At 57.4% G+C, this 15,770-nt stretch overlaps 1 protein-coding gene across 1 annotated transcript in view; it reads right to left on the bottom strand.

Annotated features, from left to right (window-relative positions):
- Window positions 1–679: 679 nt before the first annotated feature.
- The window catches only part of NACC2 (NACC family member 2), a gene marked incomplete at its 3' end in the record, with an annotated part of 33,260 nt that continues 18,169 nt past the window's right edge, over window positions 680–15,770 (bottom strand). The window contains exons 2-5 of the mRNA XM_080709348.1: window positions 5,088–5,252; window positions 3,006–3,111; window positions 2,354–2,451; window positions 680–1,191 (exon numbers count right to left, since the gene is read on the bottom strand). Coding sequence (XP_080565474.1) covers window positions 680–1,191; window positions 2,354–2,451; window positions 3,006–3,111; window positions 5,088–5,252 — 881 coding nt within the window. The remainder of the gene's footprint in view (window positions 1,192–2,353; window positions 2,452–3,005; window positions 3,112–5,087; window positions 5,253–15,770) is intronic.

Below are 15,770 nucleotides of genomic sequence, written 5' to 3'. Positions count from 1 at the left end.
GGCTAAGAGTAGTCAGGCAGGACGAGGACAGGGTATGGGGGAAAACAGGTGCACTCCCCCCTTCCCTGGAGGGAAGCACCATCCCTGTACCATCTGGACTGGTCCCAGCACACACGCATCACACACACACACACACACACACACACACGCATCGCGCACACACACACACGCATCTCTCTCACACACACGCACACACACACCCACGCAGGTGGCGTCTTGGGAAGGACAAACGAGTTTGGCCCCTGGGGGACTGGTGCTGCCCTGTTGCCCCAGAGGGGTCCCCGTGGGAGAAAACGGAGTGTCGTGTGCCCCACCCGGCCACGGGTCCCAGCCGCCGCTCCCGGGCAGGGGGCAGGAAGGCGGGCTAGGCGGGGCAGGGCTGGACACCAGCGGCCTGTGGCCTCCCAGCCCTCTCCTACAGTAGGAGACTGACCTCGCGAATGTCCAAAAGGCGCCCCGGGGCCTCCTCCGAGAGGTGGCCAGCGCCTTACTGTTTATAGTATAATGAATGCGTTCGCTTCCTTCATCCATTTTAAATACAGGCAGAATAAAAATCACATTGTTGTCAGGCAGCAGTAGCAGTTCAGTAGGTAAGTGGCTTGATCACATTTGTTTGTATTAGTAACGCATGCAAGCAGCTTAGTACTCGGTCCCTCGCGGTCGGCCATGTGGGCCCCTCTTACAAGGTCCCTGCATAGGTGCCCTCCGGCCTTCTTGTCGCCGCGGCCGCTGGCGTCTGGGGCCTGCTGGAGCTGGCACTGCCCTGCTCGAAGGGCTGCTGGGGGCTCTGGCCATCGGCGGGCAGCGGTTCCGGGGCGGCCACCTCCTGGATAACAGAGCCGGCCCCCTCGGCCTCCTCTCCGGCCTCGAAGGTAGCGCTGGCTGTGGCACCCAGATCGACATTCACAGCATCAGTCCTCAGAGCCACGATGGTGGCCGCGTCGTTCCGCCGCTCTGCAAAGATGCGCTGCTCGAACACCTGCGCGGCGGCGGGCGGGAACTCGGGGTCGAGGGGCAGGCTGGCGGCCGAGGCGCCCATGACCGTGCGGTACATCTCCACACCCTCCGGCAGCATGGACTTGATCTTGGGCAGCCAGCGCTTGCGGACGCGGCGCGCGTTGGTGCACATGTCGGCTGCGATCACGTTCATCTCGCTCTCCTTGAAGCTGGGGGCGAAGTTCTGACAGTACACTGTGGGGACGGGGACAGGGCGGAGGTAGGGATGAAGGTGACCCCACCACGGTCTAACTCGCTGCCTCCACTGTGGCCGTGGAACCAGAACCCTACCTGAAGCCAGTGTTAAGGAGCTCGGGTTGCCTCTCCTGGGGCCGGAGTGTGCCAGGGGACCTGGAAGTCCTACTGGTCTGTTAGGTCAAGTGAGTGGTTCCCCCCTACCCAAGTTCCCTGGGCCGAGCTGTATGACCAGTGGTCCACTTCTTCCCTGCTGGGCCCAGGAGGCCCACACGAACCTCGGGGACAGCCTCTACCCGTTGGACTGTGTTTAACCTCTCCAGGCCTTCCCACCTCCACCTGCAAATTACGACTGATGACAGTCTTCCTCACAGGGTGGCAAGAAGTGAAGAATCAGTTTGTCAAGACCCTTCCTGTCCCAGTCCTGAGGATCAACAGATGGTAGCCGTCATCCATTTAAAAACAAACAAGACTTTCTCCCCTTTCCTCTGTCTGGAGCTACAGACCAAGGCCGGGGCTTGGGTCCCCAGATAGCAAGGAGCCCAGAAACAGCCCCCAGTGAGCCCTGCTGGGGAGCATCAGCCATTTTCCCTACATCCTCCTGGGACACGGCTGTCACCCTGAGCTTTGGGACTATAATCACTCATTGGCAAGGCCCCTCTCTGCTCTAAAACAGAATTAGCTACACAAGGGATTTTTTAAAGCAAGAAAACCAGCCAGCGTCTCCTGGGCCAACGGGCACTGAAGGCCGAGCTTCCGGGCCAGTCCAGCCTGTGCTGGGCAGCAGCGATTCTTCCTCACGTGGGGGTGTGGGTATGTAGAACCAGGCCAGCGATCTATGGGCCCTGGAGAGACAGACCAGCCCCGCCCTGCCACCCAGGAGCGGGAGGCAGAAGCCGGCCGAACAGATGGCAAATGCTCAAAATAACCTCAACATGTAAATAAGGGGTTTTGTTCAAAAAGGAAAATTAGATCTATTTCACATATTAAAATAGTTTCGCAGCTGAATTCATCACGCTTGGAAACCTACCAAGGCCTCTCACACCTCGGGGCCGGCCCCAGATCTACTCTCTTGCTCCTCCGCCAGCACTCAGGGACCCCGGGGCCCGCCCAGCCTCCCCAGCTGAAGTCCGAGCCCACCCGGAGACCCCAGCCCACTCACATTTCACAGCGTTCAGGACTCGGCTGTCCAGTGGCTTGCGGCTTGGGTCGCTGGTGGAGGAGCGGATGCCTGTACCGCAGCTGTTGGCCAGCGTGTTCCTGGTGGACAGGCCAAGAAGGGAGGCCACTGGGCCAGAGGTACAGGGGAACAAGGTTCCACCCGCACCCAGGAAGAGGAGCGCTCTGCCCAAGGGCTCCTGCTGGGGTGCACATCCCAGAATCCAGCCTGTATGGAGCAGGCCTGGCCTTCCTCAAAGGGACAGGAAGAGGCCAAAGCCTCCGTGTGCAGCCTCAACAGCTGCTCTAGGAAGCTGGCAGGATCCTTGTTCGCAGGGACCCTGCTCACCTGAGTGTGCTGTTGGCCTTGGGGACGCTCTGCTGGCCTGTCTGTAGCATGGGGTATGTGTGGCTTTTCATTGTATCATGGTGGTTAGGGAACCCACAAGCCCTTTGGGAAACACCAACTCAGCCCCTTCCTATACTGAGCCCTGGTCTAAGGGGATGCGCCAACCTCCAGCCAACCTCGCCTTGATGGGTCATGTCCTGAAGCCGGGGAAATGTGGGGTCTTTGAGAGATGCAGCCCTTGATGGACGGTCAGCTCAGTGCCAGGGCAATGCTAGAACTCCCACAACCCCCTGGGCTCTCCACCTACCTGTCAAAGAAGGTGGCCAGGAGCCTCCGCAACAGGACCTTGTGCTTCACCCCCGCACACAGGTGGCAGTTCATGAGCTGACCCCGCGTGATGTAGACCCCGGAGCCTGCAGCAAGCAGATCGATGTGAGGCCCCGCCTCCCCCAAACCCAAGGTCTGACTCTGCGGACATGCCAGGCCCGCAAGGGAGCAGGGCCCACGGCTCCTGGCCAGGGCTGATCTCCGCTCCCACCTGCTGGTCACCAGGACACGCTAAGGCCAAGGACACCCCTCCCGCAGCAGGCTGCCACCACCCACAGCTGGCAACAGCAGGGGCTGGGGAGAGCCCAGGCACCTCCTAATCCTTTCCAAATTCTCGCCTGTGCTAGGCCCTGTTGGCAGGGCGGGGCCACCCCAGCCTTGACCACCACCCTAGGAATATGCCTCCAAGTGCTGGACTGTCCCTTCCCCAGATACCAAAGAGCCTCAGACAGCAAAAGGGAGATGGAAGCCCAGGCCAGAGGGTCCACCTGCGGCCTCACCCGGCCCAGCACTGAACTCCCTGGGTGTGGTCAGAGGAGAACCCGGTACAGGGCGGAGGTGTGGCCCAGGAGACCAGCGCTATGCTGCTGACCCCACGGAGACCTGACGACACCCAAGAGCCCCAGCAGGCACTGTGAGCAGAGGGCTGAGCCATGGAATTGGACCCACCGGAGCAATGGGAGGCCACTGTCTACACCGCATGTTTTCACATGGACAGGGCAGCTTACAAGAGGGCGAGGCAGTTACCCCACGCTGTAGGAAGGAATGGGGGTGCTGAAGGGCACAGAACCCGCTGGGAGCCCCCGCAGCTCCGGCACAGCCCCATCTATTTGGGTCTCTACTGATCTGTGATGGAGCGATGGGCATGGGGTCGAGGCTCCCCATTAGAAGAGGCCGCGTCCTTTCTTGGGGCTGCAGTGCAAGGAAGAGGTCGGCATCTTCTCATGACCTGGGGACCTCACCTGGTGGTAGCTGGTCCTGTTCGAGGGGCAGCAGCCTTGGCGCCATGCCCTGAAGGAGGCTGCTATCCACATGTGCCCCGAGTTCCTACCTTGGGGTACACCTGCCTGGCCCCTCGCCCTGCCTGGCCCTGATCTGGCTGAACTCTCAGGGGGCTCATTCTCCCTAAACATCTCTCCAGCACCCTCACACCCCAAACACAAACTCCCGCTGGCTGGAGGGGGGCCCTGGAGACCTCCACCCTCAGGACCCATCCTGACCCAGCACTCCCTGGAAGAGGCCCCCGCCCAGAGGCAGCCCAGTGTCAGAGCAGGCTGTGGCGCGCCCCACACCCACCTGGCCAGGGCAGCCCTCGGCACGCTCCTGTGAGGCCACACACCTGCAGCCAGCTATGAAGTCAGCCCCAGATGGCAGCTCCCAGCAGAGGGGACAAGTAGGCAGAACCCGGAACACCAGTTCCAGGGGAGGACAAACCCCAAGATGCCTCCTTGGGGTGCCCCTGGGGCCCTGCTCCACCCCTTTGTGGGACCCTCTTGGCAAACCAAGGGAAGAAATGACCAGAACACAGCTTGAGGGCCAAATGGGCTGACAGTCCCACAAACATTTTGCGTTGAACAGCCTACCAGGAGCTACGGGGCCAGATGGATCCCAGCACTGCTGAGACAAGTATTTCTCAGAGGCCCCGGCCCCGGGGCCTTTGGACTCAGTGCTGCTACTTGTTCTCGCAGAATTCCACCTTGGACGGAGCTGCCATTGGAACCTCTGGTCACCACCCTCTAAGGCTGCAACCGGACTCTCGAGCGGGAGGGATGCTGGTAAACTACCCGACTTCGTTCTATCCGTGACCTAAATTAAACACATCACCAGTGCAGCCTCTGCCAATCAGGAGTGCGGCCAGCTCAGGGGATTCAATTAAAATGCTAAATTAATTCAATTGAATAACTCCTCTTAATGACACATTCTTCTAAAAGGAAATTAGAAGAATTTAAGATGTTCTTTTTTTTTTTTTTTTTTGACTGGTTGGTGATGAACACATTGTTCACAGCTCTGAAAAAACAATCGAGAGGACATCTGCATACAGTAGGCGGTAGGGCGGCCTCACCTGCGACCAGCTCCAGCTTCTCGCCGGGGTCACCCTCGGAGTAGAGCTTGGGGTGGCAGCGGTACCCGATCTGACTGATGAGGCTGGCGGGCAGCGCCACGAGGTCGCGGCGGATGAGGACGCAGGAGCGGCTCTCCAGCGGCACAGGCTCCGGCTTCTCTTGCACTGCGGCACAGAACCGACCTGGTGAGGTGGGCGTCTGCTGCGCTGCCCTGCGCCCAGTCCACCCTGCTCCCCGCCCCAGTCCACCCTGCATGTCCCCCTCTCCCGCTGGCCTGGCCTGCCCCATGGACAAGCGAGCAGACTGACGCAGGATCACGCAACAGCTGGCCCCAGGCTGGCTGACGCCTCAGCAGCTCCTCGGGTGAGGCCTGACTGTCCTCCCAGAAAAGGGGCCGGTAGGGCTTAGCTCCACAATAGGGCCTACGTAGAATATGTGTCTTGTTAGTAGTGGCAACTCCCAGGTGTCCACCTGCAGGAGCTACAGGGCTGGGGCCCGAGCAGGCGGCCAGAGAGTGCCTGGAGCGCGGTGCGGGACACCCGTCAGAGGCACTGTGGCTGGGGGCAGGGCCTACGGCACTCCTCCAGGAGGAGCAGGAAGCTCTTAGGCCACTGCCAAGAGGCCTGGAGGCCGGAGTTGGAGTGGAGGCCCGGGGCGGGCAGTCCCCTGGAGTCCTCATTCCTGCTCAACACAAGAGGAAGCTAGACATGAGCAGCCCGTGTCGTGAGTGAGAGAGGACAGGACACCTGGCACACGCGAGGGGCGTGCGGCCCCCTGGACCACATGGGCCTGGCACGGGAGCTGCTCTGTAAATATCTGTCAGCAGTAAAGCTGGGCAGACGTGGATCACTGTAGGCGGCTCCAGCCTCCCACTGTCTGGGAATGGTCCTCATGAGCCCCGCCAGGGTGGACAGTCAGGGCCACAGGCCACTCTGAGCCAGCGGCTCTGCAAGTGTGTGCCCACACACTGCCTGGCAGAGATGGGCCCCTCAGATGACCCTGAGGCAGGACATCAGCCAGCCGGCATCAGCTCTTCCCTGAGGACACCACAGGCTTCCTGACCAGCCGGCCTGGCCAGGTTCTCCAGCAGGACACAGTGGCTTGGGAGGGCCCCGGTCTAGGAAGACAAGTGGCCCTGCCCCCAAGTCCTAGCCGGTGCTGCCTGAGTACCCCACCCTTCCTGGCCGCCCCTCCAACCAGGAGGCCAGCCAGGCTCCGGCAGGATCACCTCTCTGAGCAGCCCTACCCCAGGATCCCACAGGCCACCGTCTACCACCCTGACAGAGGGCAGGCACCTCTCTGCCTCCACTGAGGGCAGGCACCCCTTGCTTGGCCCATATCCCCAGCACACAGGTGCTGTCCACGCCTGGCCAGCTGTCCTCTCTCAGAGGACCCCAAGCTCAGGCAGGCTCCTGCACAGGGGAAGGCCTGTCCCTCCCTGACCACTGTGGCCAGCAGGCTGGAAAGGCCGTTGGGCTACTCCGGGGTGGATCTTGCCTGGCGAGGGTGGCAGATCCCGTAGCACTCTCAGTGGGGTCTGAGCCCCCTGGAGGAAGCGCCTGTAAACACCCTGAACCTGCTAGTCCTGCAGCTTGGAGTCTGGCAACTCCAGGCAGGTGTTCTTGCCCAGAGGTGCTGGGGGTGGGGGACTGTGCACCAGAGCCTCAGCACAACTTCTCAGCAGGGCTGCTGTGGGTGGCCCAGGAGGCCAGGCGGCAAGGGGGCCCTGCACAGAAATTAGCTACAAGCTATCTTTCCAAGAGGGCAGAGTTGGGCCACCGGGCCGAGGGCCAACATCTGGGTATGGAGGTCCTGCACACCCCCAAAGCCACAGGAGGCATTGCAGAACACGGGTGCTTCCAATGCTGAGGATCAGGGCGGAGGGGTTGGGTTGCTGAGACCACCTGCACTGCCTCCCACCACCACCATGTCTAGAATCACCCAACACTATCTCCAGGAAAACCCTGGGCCCTCTGCTGTGTCCCTGCACAGGGCCTCGGGTCCCTTCCCGGGTGTTATCCACCACGGCTCAATATAAGCATGCTGTGACCTTCAGCCTGATTGTGGCTGGATTTGGGGAAAATGAGGGGGTCTCCCAAAGTCCACAGACACCCAAGACAAAGGTAGAAGCCCGGAGGTGGCCTGCGCAGAGGTGGGCCGAGGCTGGCCTGATGCCGGAGGGTCAGGTGACATTTCCCATTGGGCAGAGCGACGGCAGCCTTTACAGCCAGAATTCCCCGGGGGCTCAGGGAACACGGGGTGGGGGGGACAATCTGGGTGATATTTTAAAACATAATTGCACATCCCCGCCCCCACGGCCTGCTGTGATTACACACAAGGCAGACGCAGCAGCCAGCGGTGCTCTGCCATTTACATACAGAACGCTCGCCATGAGGAATAACTCCCATCCACAGCCACCGCATCTCGAGATGTTTTCTCAACAGCAGAAGTTATGTGCGCTCTGCACGCACGCCCCTCCCCGGCCCCAGCCCGCTCCCCAAGAGCCAGAGACTGTCAGCCCCAGAACACCCGAAAAAACCGCTTCTATTTCTGCCCTGCTGAGCGCTGGATGCTGTGGCGGCTAAAAATACCCCGAGCCGAGTCGGAGCTGCGAAGGTGCTCCCAACTTTCTCAGGCCCCCCACCCCTTCCCCGGGCCTCCAGATTGCTGCCCAAGGGGCCGCGATCACTCCCCAAAGCTTCGGGTCTGAGAAGAGAACCTGACTGTTCACAGGAGAGACGGGGCCCTTGTCCAGAGCACGGAGGGCCATGTCTGAGGACCACGGGGCCGGCGCTGGCCTGCTGGGCTAGGGTAGCCGTCAGCGGGCTGTGAGCTGAGCAGGTCACACCAGGTCCTGGTACCTGGGCTTAGGAAGACCAGAGCCCTTCCCGCCCACCACCTTCACCATCGACAGCCCTGTTGTCAAAACCCAGGATTTTGTTGCAGGGAGAAAAGCACACAAGGAGAAATTAGCTGTTTGTATATATGGAGTGGTGACTAATCGCTCTCTACCAAGGTGATTCAGCCCAAAAGGTTACAGCAGAAAGATCCAGATCAGCAGCCCCTCTGGACAGATGGGGCAGGAGCTTGGGTCACACGGCTGAAGCCAACCCAAGGAGGACTGTGGCCACAGGGCTTGTGGGAGGCCTCCAGCGTCATGGCCTTGGGCATCAAAGACCCGCTGAGTCTCAGGTCCAGCCTGGTGACAGGCTGCAGGGACCACTACACGGAGAAGGGACTGAAACCCAGGCACACCGTGCTGAGTGGAATAAGCCAGACACCAAGGGACAGACGCGACAGGGTCCACTTACGTGAGGTCCCTAGAGCCATCAAGCCAGAGACGGCAAGAGAAGCTGGGGACAGGGCTGGGGACAGATTTTAGTCTGGGGGGAGGTGCACCCTGTGGCTGGACGTGGTGATGGCTACCCAGCACTGTGACTGTGCTCACGCCTTTATGAACTGTGTGCATAGAGCCGATCGTAATACTCAACCTCACGCTCTGTGTGTTTTAGTACAATAAAGACACTTTTTAAGCCAGGTTTGGTGATGTACACTTGTAATCCCAGCATTCAGGAGGCTGAGACAGGAGGATGGCAGTTTGCAGCCAGCCTCAGTTACTTAGTGAGGCCGTTCGCAACTCAGTGAGAACCTGTTTCAAAATAAAGAATAAAAAATAGGGCAGGGGGTGTAATTCAGAGGAGAATGCCCCTGGGTTCCATCCCTAGTACAACAACAACAACAACAACAACAACAAAACAACAACAACAACAACAAATAATAATAATAATAATAATAATAATAATAAAAAAGAAAAAGAAGCTGGACACCAATAGTACATGACTCTAATCCTAGTACTTGGGAGGCCAAGAGAGGAAGAGCAGGGGTTGGAGTCTAGCCTCAGTAACTTATGGACACTCTGTTTCAAAAAGGGCCGAGGGTGTAGCTTGGAGGTAGAATGCCCCTGGGTTCCATTCCCAGTACTATAAAAAGGGGCCATGGCGGGCAGCTCAGTGGGCTTAGCATGGCTAGCATGTGTGAGGTTCTGGACTTAATTTCCAGCACTGGACTTAAAAAGGTCGAGGAAGAGTGGGCTGGGTGCGGCGCGGAGGGCAGGAGGGACCCCTGGTCCTGGCCTTGATATTTCTTTGCTTCCCTATCACTGACTCGGGTTCTGAGGGGCTCCAGACCCTCCCCGAGCAGAGCACGCAGGGCCAGCGCAAGGGCGCCGCCCAGAAGAGACACCGGACGCCGCGCCCCGCCTCTGTCTTGAGTGTCCTTGGGGATGCACCATGCCACCCCACCATGGAGCCCACGCAGGTGCTGGCGGCTGCCTGTGGGTAAACAGCCACCCTGGCGCAGGCTCTGCGGAGCCCTGGGGAGGGACAGAGGGAAGGACAGGGGACACACGCGCCACAGAAGTACCTGTTACCCCGTGAGACTCAGAATAAGAAAACGAAGCCCTGGTCCTTGGTTGTAGAAAAATATATAACATAAGCCCAAACTGACAAGAAAATGCTGACTCACGTGCTGATTGTGAGGCTCTCTCTGAAGCTACGGTAATCAAGATCGCGTGCGCATCTGAGCAGACAGAGCGAAGGCCCACGCAGACCCCCGGGACAAGGCGCACAGCCCTTCAGCGTGGGAAGCCATGGGTCCTTTCAGCACAGGCCGCCAGAGCAGCTGCTGTCCCAGTGCAACAAACAAGCCAAGGCCGCCCTCCAGCCACGCGGCACAACGCCCGAGGGGCCGAGTGCACGGCACAAGCAGCAGGACGTCCCTGTGGTCGGGGTTGAGCAAAGGCTGGGACCCCAAAGCACAGCCCTAAGTCAAAGAACTGAGGAGGTGGTGTCGTCACCTGAGAAACGTCCACGCTGTGCAAGAAGACGAAGGGGGCAAGAGAGCTAAGAATAGAAGAAGATATTCGCAGTAAGACAAAGGGCTCGTGTCTAAACAACATAAAGAACTCTCAACGCCGGGCGTGGTGGCCAGCCTCAGCTACTGAGTGGGGCTCTCAGCAACTTAGTGAGACCCTGTTTCCAAATAAAGTATAAAAAAGGTCTGGGAGTATAGCCCGGAGGTAGAAAGCCCCTGGGTTCCACCCCCAGTACCAAAAATAAATAATAATAATAATTAATAATAATAATAATAATAATGAAATAATAAAAGAACTCTCAAAACTCAACAGAAAGAAAACAGCCCAGATTCAAGAATGGCAGAAGATGTGAACAGACTCACAGAAGGACAATTAGCACATAAAAAGATGCTGAAGGTGGACCTGATGGCATACACCGGGAACGCCAGGACTTGGGAGGCTGAGACAGGAGGATCACAGGTTCAAGACCAGCCTCAGCAACTGAGACTCAGCAACCTAGAGAAACCCTGTTTTAAATTAAAAAATAAAAGGGTCCCCATACTTGGGAGGCTGAAACAGGAGGATCACAGTTTGTGGACAGCTTCAGTTACAGTGAGGCCCTCTGCAACTTAGTGAGACCTTGTTTCAAAATCAAGGATAAAAAATAGGGCTGAGGGTGTAGCTCAGAGGTAGAATGCCCCTGGGTTCCATCCCTAGTACCACAAAAAATAAAAAAATGAATAAATAAATAAATTAATTAATTAATAAAAGGGATAAGGGTGTAGGTTGGAGGTAGAATGCCCCTGGGCTCTATTACCAATACAAAAGAAAAAAAAAAAGATGCTTAACATTGTTAGTCACTGGAGAAATGCAAGTTAAAATCACAGCGAGAAGCCACCTCACCATTTCACTAGAACGGCTGGACTTGGCATCGCCAATGCCAAGTGCTAGTGCGGTGGTGGCACTCGGGGACACCCTCTGCAGCTGAGAGGACATGCCACGGCAAAGCCCCTCCGGAGAGCGGCTCAGCAGAACCTACGCTGTCAAACACACGCCCAACACTTAACCCGCAGCTACACACCCAGGTGTTTACCCAGGAGAAGCGAGAGACCAAACTTTACATTCATGGGCAACAGGGACGTGCGTGCGGTTCTGCCCAGAACCCCAGGACTGCAACAGGCCCAAGTGCCTGCCCAGGTGATGGGTAAGCACGCTGTGACCTTCCACCGCGGGCAGGAAGAGGGCCTGGATGAGCGCAGGGGAGACGCTAGTCTCCTGGTTATGTGCCGATGGCCCTGCTAGTGTGGCACTGCCAGGGACTGGCCTCTGGGCCACGCCGTGAAGGCAGGGGACAGCCCTGGGAGAGGCCTCATGGATGAGTGCCCAGGTGGGCTGGGAGCAGAGGGCAGACCTTGGCCAATGCTGGAGAGGGTGTGGAGGATGCCCAAGGCGAGCCTTGCCTTTGCCCCAACTCCTCACACCTGTGCACCAACACCTGGACCCAACAGCCAGCCCGCCAGGCCCGCTCTCAGCCAGCTACCTCCTCATGGGCAGAGCCCCGGCCGGCTGAGGGCACCTCAAGCGAAGATGGGTTCCAGGGCGTCGGTGCTGCTTAGAAAAGCCATTCCTCAAAAGCCAGGCATGGGGGCGTACGCTTGTGATCCCAGCATTCGGGAGGCTGAGACTGGAGGATCACAGTTTGTGGACGGCCTCAGCTACTTAGTGAGGGCCCTCCACAACTCAGTGAGATCCTGTTTCAAAATAAAGAATAAAAAATAGGGCTGGGGGTATAGCTTGGAGATAGAATGCCCCTGGGTTCAATCCCCAGTACCGAAAAAAAAAAGAAAGAAAATCCATTCTATTGTCCCCCACACCCAGCCTTGGGGGGCCCGCTGGCTCCTCTGGCCCAGCATTTCCCATTCTACGGAGCACCGCCCCACTGGCCAGCAGCCTGGCCTAATACATGCAGGCTTGTCAGTACCAGCACTCCCCAAAGTGCTGTCTCGGCCTATGCAGGCTCACAGAGCCCCACCTTGCTCCAGAGAGGAGCGATGGGCTGTGTCCAGGGGAAGCAGAGACACCACTCACTGACTGCCCCGGGACCCCTCACATGGGGCAGAAGACGGGAAGACGGCAGGGCACCGGTGATCCCAGTACTCGGAAGGCTGAGACAGAAGGATCACAGGTTCAAAACCAGCCTCATAGCAAGGCTCTCAGCACCTTAGACTCTGTTTCCAAATAAAATATAAAACGGGCTGAGAAGCTGGGTGTGGTGGTGCACACTTGCAATCCCAGTATTTGGAGGCTGAGACAAGAGAATCGTGGTTCACGGACAACCTCATTTACTTAGTGAGGCCCTTTGCAACTCAGTGAGACCCTGTTTCAAAATAAAGAATAAAAAATAGGGCTGGGGGTGTAGCTCAGAGGTAGAATGCCCCTGGGTTTCATTCCTAGCACCACAAAATAAATAAATAAATAAATAAGGGCTGGGGGTGTATTTAAGAGGTTGAATGTTCCTGGGTTCAATTCCTAGTACCACACACACACACACACACATAAAAAAAAAAAAGGGAAAAAAAGAAAAAGGAAAAAGAAGACGGCAGCCATCAGTGTGGCACGGCGTCCCACAGACAGCAGAGGTGCCCCTGGCATGGACGCTAAGCCACGGGCGGCTCCTGGAGGCAGTGAGGTGCGGGGTCTGGTGCAGAAGGGCGAGGCCGGGCAGGACAGGCCGGTGGAGGAGCAGAAGTGGAGTCAGGAGCTCAGGGCCTGGCGGCTCCCTGAAGGACCTCCGCGGGGTCTCGGTGGTCTCTGGGGTCACCGTGCCCAGGCAGGTGCAACAGTGATGAGGAGGGGGTGGGGGAAAGTCCCCAGCGCCCCCGAGGGTCTGGCGCTGAACGCGGCCGGCTGGGCTCTGGATGGGTGAACGTCCCCTTGGGCTCCTGGTCGGTCAGGGCCCCTGGCTTCTCCAGGCCAACTCCTGGTCCTACCTCTCCTGGTCATGGCGGCCATGGCGGACGCCCCTCCTGGCAGAGCCTCTGCGCCAGGGGCTCTGGTTAGTTTCTGGATGATGCCTCTGCCGCCAGTTTTGCTGCGCTCCCCTGCTGCGCTGCCCGCTATCAATTCCTGATTTGTCTGAGGACATTCACCCTAGAGGCCTGGCAGTGCCCACAACCCCGGGCGCGTGCCACTTCCCAGCCTAGCCGTGGGGCAGGTGGAGCGGGCATGGCGGCCACTCAAGGGTGCCAGTCCCTATGAGGACACCAGAGGGGCTCTGGTGCCCAGACAACACGAGGACGCACTGAAACCAGGCCGAGGGCAGAGCTGACACCCCGCGCGCACGCTGCAGACCCTGCAGGAGGGCGCCAGCGTGGGAGGACTCTCCAGGTGTGACCTTTGCCTCATCTGAAAGTTAGTCGGCACCCATCAACTATGCAAAGCACGTTTAACCGTAAGACGCCTCGGAGATCCCCACTGCAGACGTGCGGGGTGCCCATAGGCAAGAGCTGGGTTACGTAAAGGTCCCCGGGTGTCCAGGACTTGGGGCTGGGACGCTGAGCAGAGGCAGCCCGCAGGCCGGGCGGGGCCTCGCGGGCCAGGACCTGTCCCTGTCGGGCTCTTGGCGCAAGCTCGCAGCCTTCCCCTGGGCGTTTGCTGAATGCTAAGCAGCTCGTGTGCAGGACTGGATGCCGGGAGAGCACCTGCCAGGAGCCCGGAGGACTGCTCGAGGATGTGGTGTCTCCTGCACCAGGGAGACAAAACTGGCTTTCAGGACGGCCAAGAGGAGCGGCTCTGGGAGCCCAGCCCAGCCTGCAGTGGGCGCCATGGCGCACCGCTGAGGGCGGCTCCCGGCCTCCCGGCCTCCCGACCTCCCCCTGCAGCCTGCTCAGCACTTCTACAGCATTTGCGAACAACACCCCGCAATCAATAAAACAATTCCTGGAATACTAGCAAACAGCTCCAGACAATTAAAAAAATCCCAATTTACAAAGACACATTAGATACAGACCCATAGACCAAATGATAAAAAAAAAAGCCAATTTACAAAAAGACATTAGATCAGACAATTAGCAGACGCCGACTTTAAAATAACTGTTCTGGATATCTGCAGAAAATGTAGGTAACAAGATGGAGAATCTTACAGAAACAATAAGAAAGACCAGGCCCTAGAGAGCAAAAAATTACAGCCACTGAGATTATAAATTCAAAAAATGGTTAAAGGAGAGATTAAACGGCAGGTGAGAAGATTTGTGAAGTAGGAAATAATTCAACATAAACTATCCAGATGAAAATAAAAGAAGAGGAGGAGGGGGGAGGAGGAGGGGGAGGAGGGGGAGGAGGAGGAAGAAGAGGAGGAGGGAGGAAGAGGGGAAGGAGGAGGAAGAGGAGGAGGAGGGGGCAGGAGGAGGAGGAGGAGGAAGAAGAGGAGGGGGAGGAGGAGGGGAGGAGGGGGAGGATAAGAAGGAGGGAGAAGAGGGGGAGGGGAGGAGGGGGTGGGAGGAGGGGAGGAGGGGGAGGAAATGAAAGTATAGAACAAAGAATAAAAGACGCATGGAGAGCCGGGGTGGGGGTGCACACCTGACATCCAGGTACTTGGGAGGGTGACACAGGAGGATTGTAGGTTTGAGGCCAGCCTTAGCAAACTTAGTGTGACCCTCCACAAGTTACTGAGATTCTGTTTCAAACAAAAAGCACAAACCAATAGGGCTGGGAGTGTAGCTCACAGGTGGAAAGTCCCTGGGCATAACCCCAAGTACCAACAAGACACAGCGCACAGGGAGGGGACGTGGCTGGGCAGGAGTGGACACACGCTCACCAGGACCTAGGAGGGGCCTGAGCCTCCCGAGAGGCAGAGCATACTCTAGGCCCACAGGGAATTTAAATTAGAAACGGTAACAAGCTGGGCTTGTAATCCAAGCACTCAGAGGCTGAGACAGGAGGGTCGCAGGTTCATGGCCAGCCCCGGCATCTTAGTGAGACCCTTCGCAACTTAGCGAGAACTGGTTTTGAAATAAAAAATAAAATTGGACTGAAGCTATAGCTCAGAGGTAGAACACCCCTAGGTTCAATCCCTAGAACCACAGACACACACACACACACACACACACACACACACACACACACTAAAAACAATCAAGCCGGGCGTGGTGGCACACGCTTGTAATCCCCACGCGTGGGTGGTGGAGACAGGAGGATCACGCAGGTTCAAAGCCAGCCACGCTGGCGTAAGAGACCCTGTTTCCAAATGAAAAGTATAAAATAGGTCTGGGATTGTAGCCCGGAGGTGGAAGGGTTTCCAAGAACCCCAGTACCACCAAAAAAAAAAAAAAAAAAAAAAAAAAAGAAAGAAAGAAAGAGAAAAGAAAACAATCAGGAATCTAAACCTGTTTAGAAATTAAGCAATACACTGCTACATTACCCAGGGGTGAAGAAGGGGTAGGGTGGGAATTGTCAGATATTTATCTGGATGAAAGTGAAGAAAATACATCATTTCACAATCTACTGAGACATGACAGACCATGTGCTTAGCATGTATGAGGCCTTGGGCTCAATCTCCATCACACACACACACACACACACACACACACACACACACACACAGAGAGAAAATTAAAAGCTGAGCTAGGCATGGTAGCTGAGACAGGAGAATCTCAGATTCAAAGACAGCCTCAGCAAGTAGTAAGACTCTAATCAACCTAGCAAGACTTTGTTTCAAACTAAAATTAGAGCCCGGTGTGATGGTGCACGCTTGTAATCCCAGCCTTCGGGAGGCTGAGACCAGAGGATCGCGGTTCGCGGACAGCCTCAGCTACTTAGTGAGGCCCTCTGC

The sequence above is a fragment of the Muscardinus avellanarius genome, assembly GCF_963383645.1.
Source record: "Muscardinus avellanarius genome assembly, chromosome: 13".
Taxonomy (NCBI): domain Eukaryota; kingdom Metazoa; phylum Chordata; class Mammalia; order Rodentia; family Gliridae; genus Muscardinus; species Muscardinus avellanarius.
The sequence above is the reverse complement of the archived record's forward strand: the minus strand, read 5'-3'. Positions and strand labels throughout refer to the sequence as shown.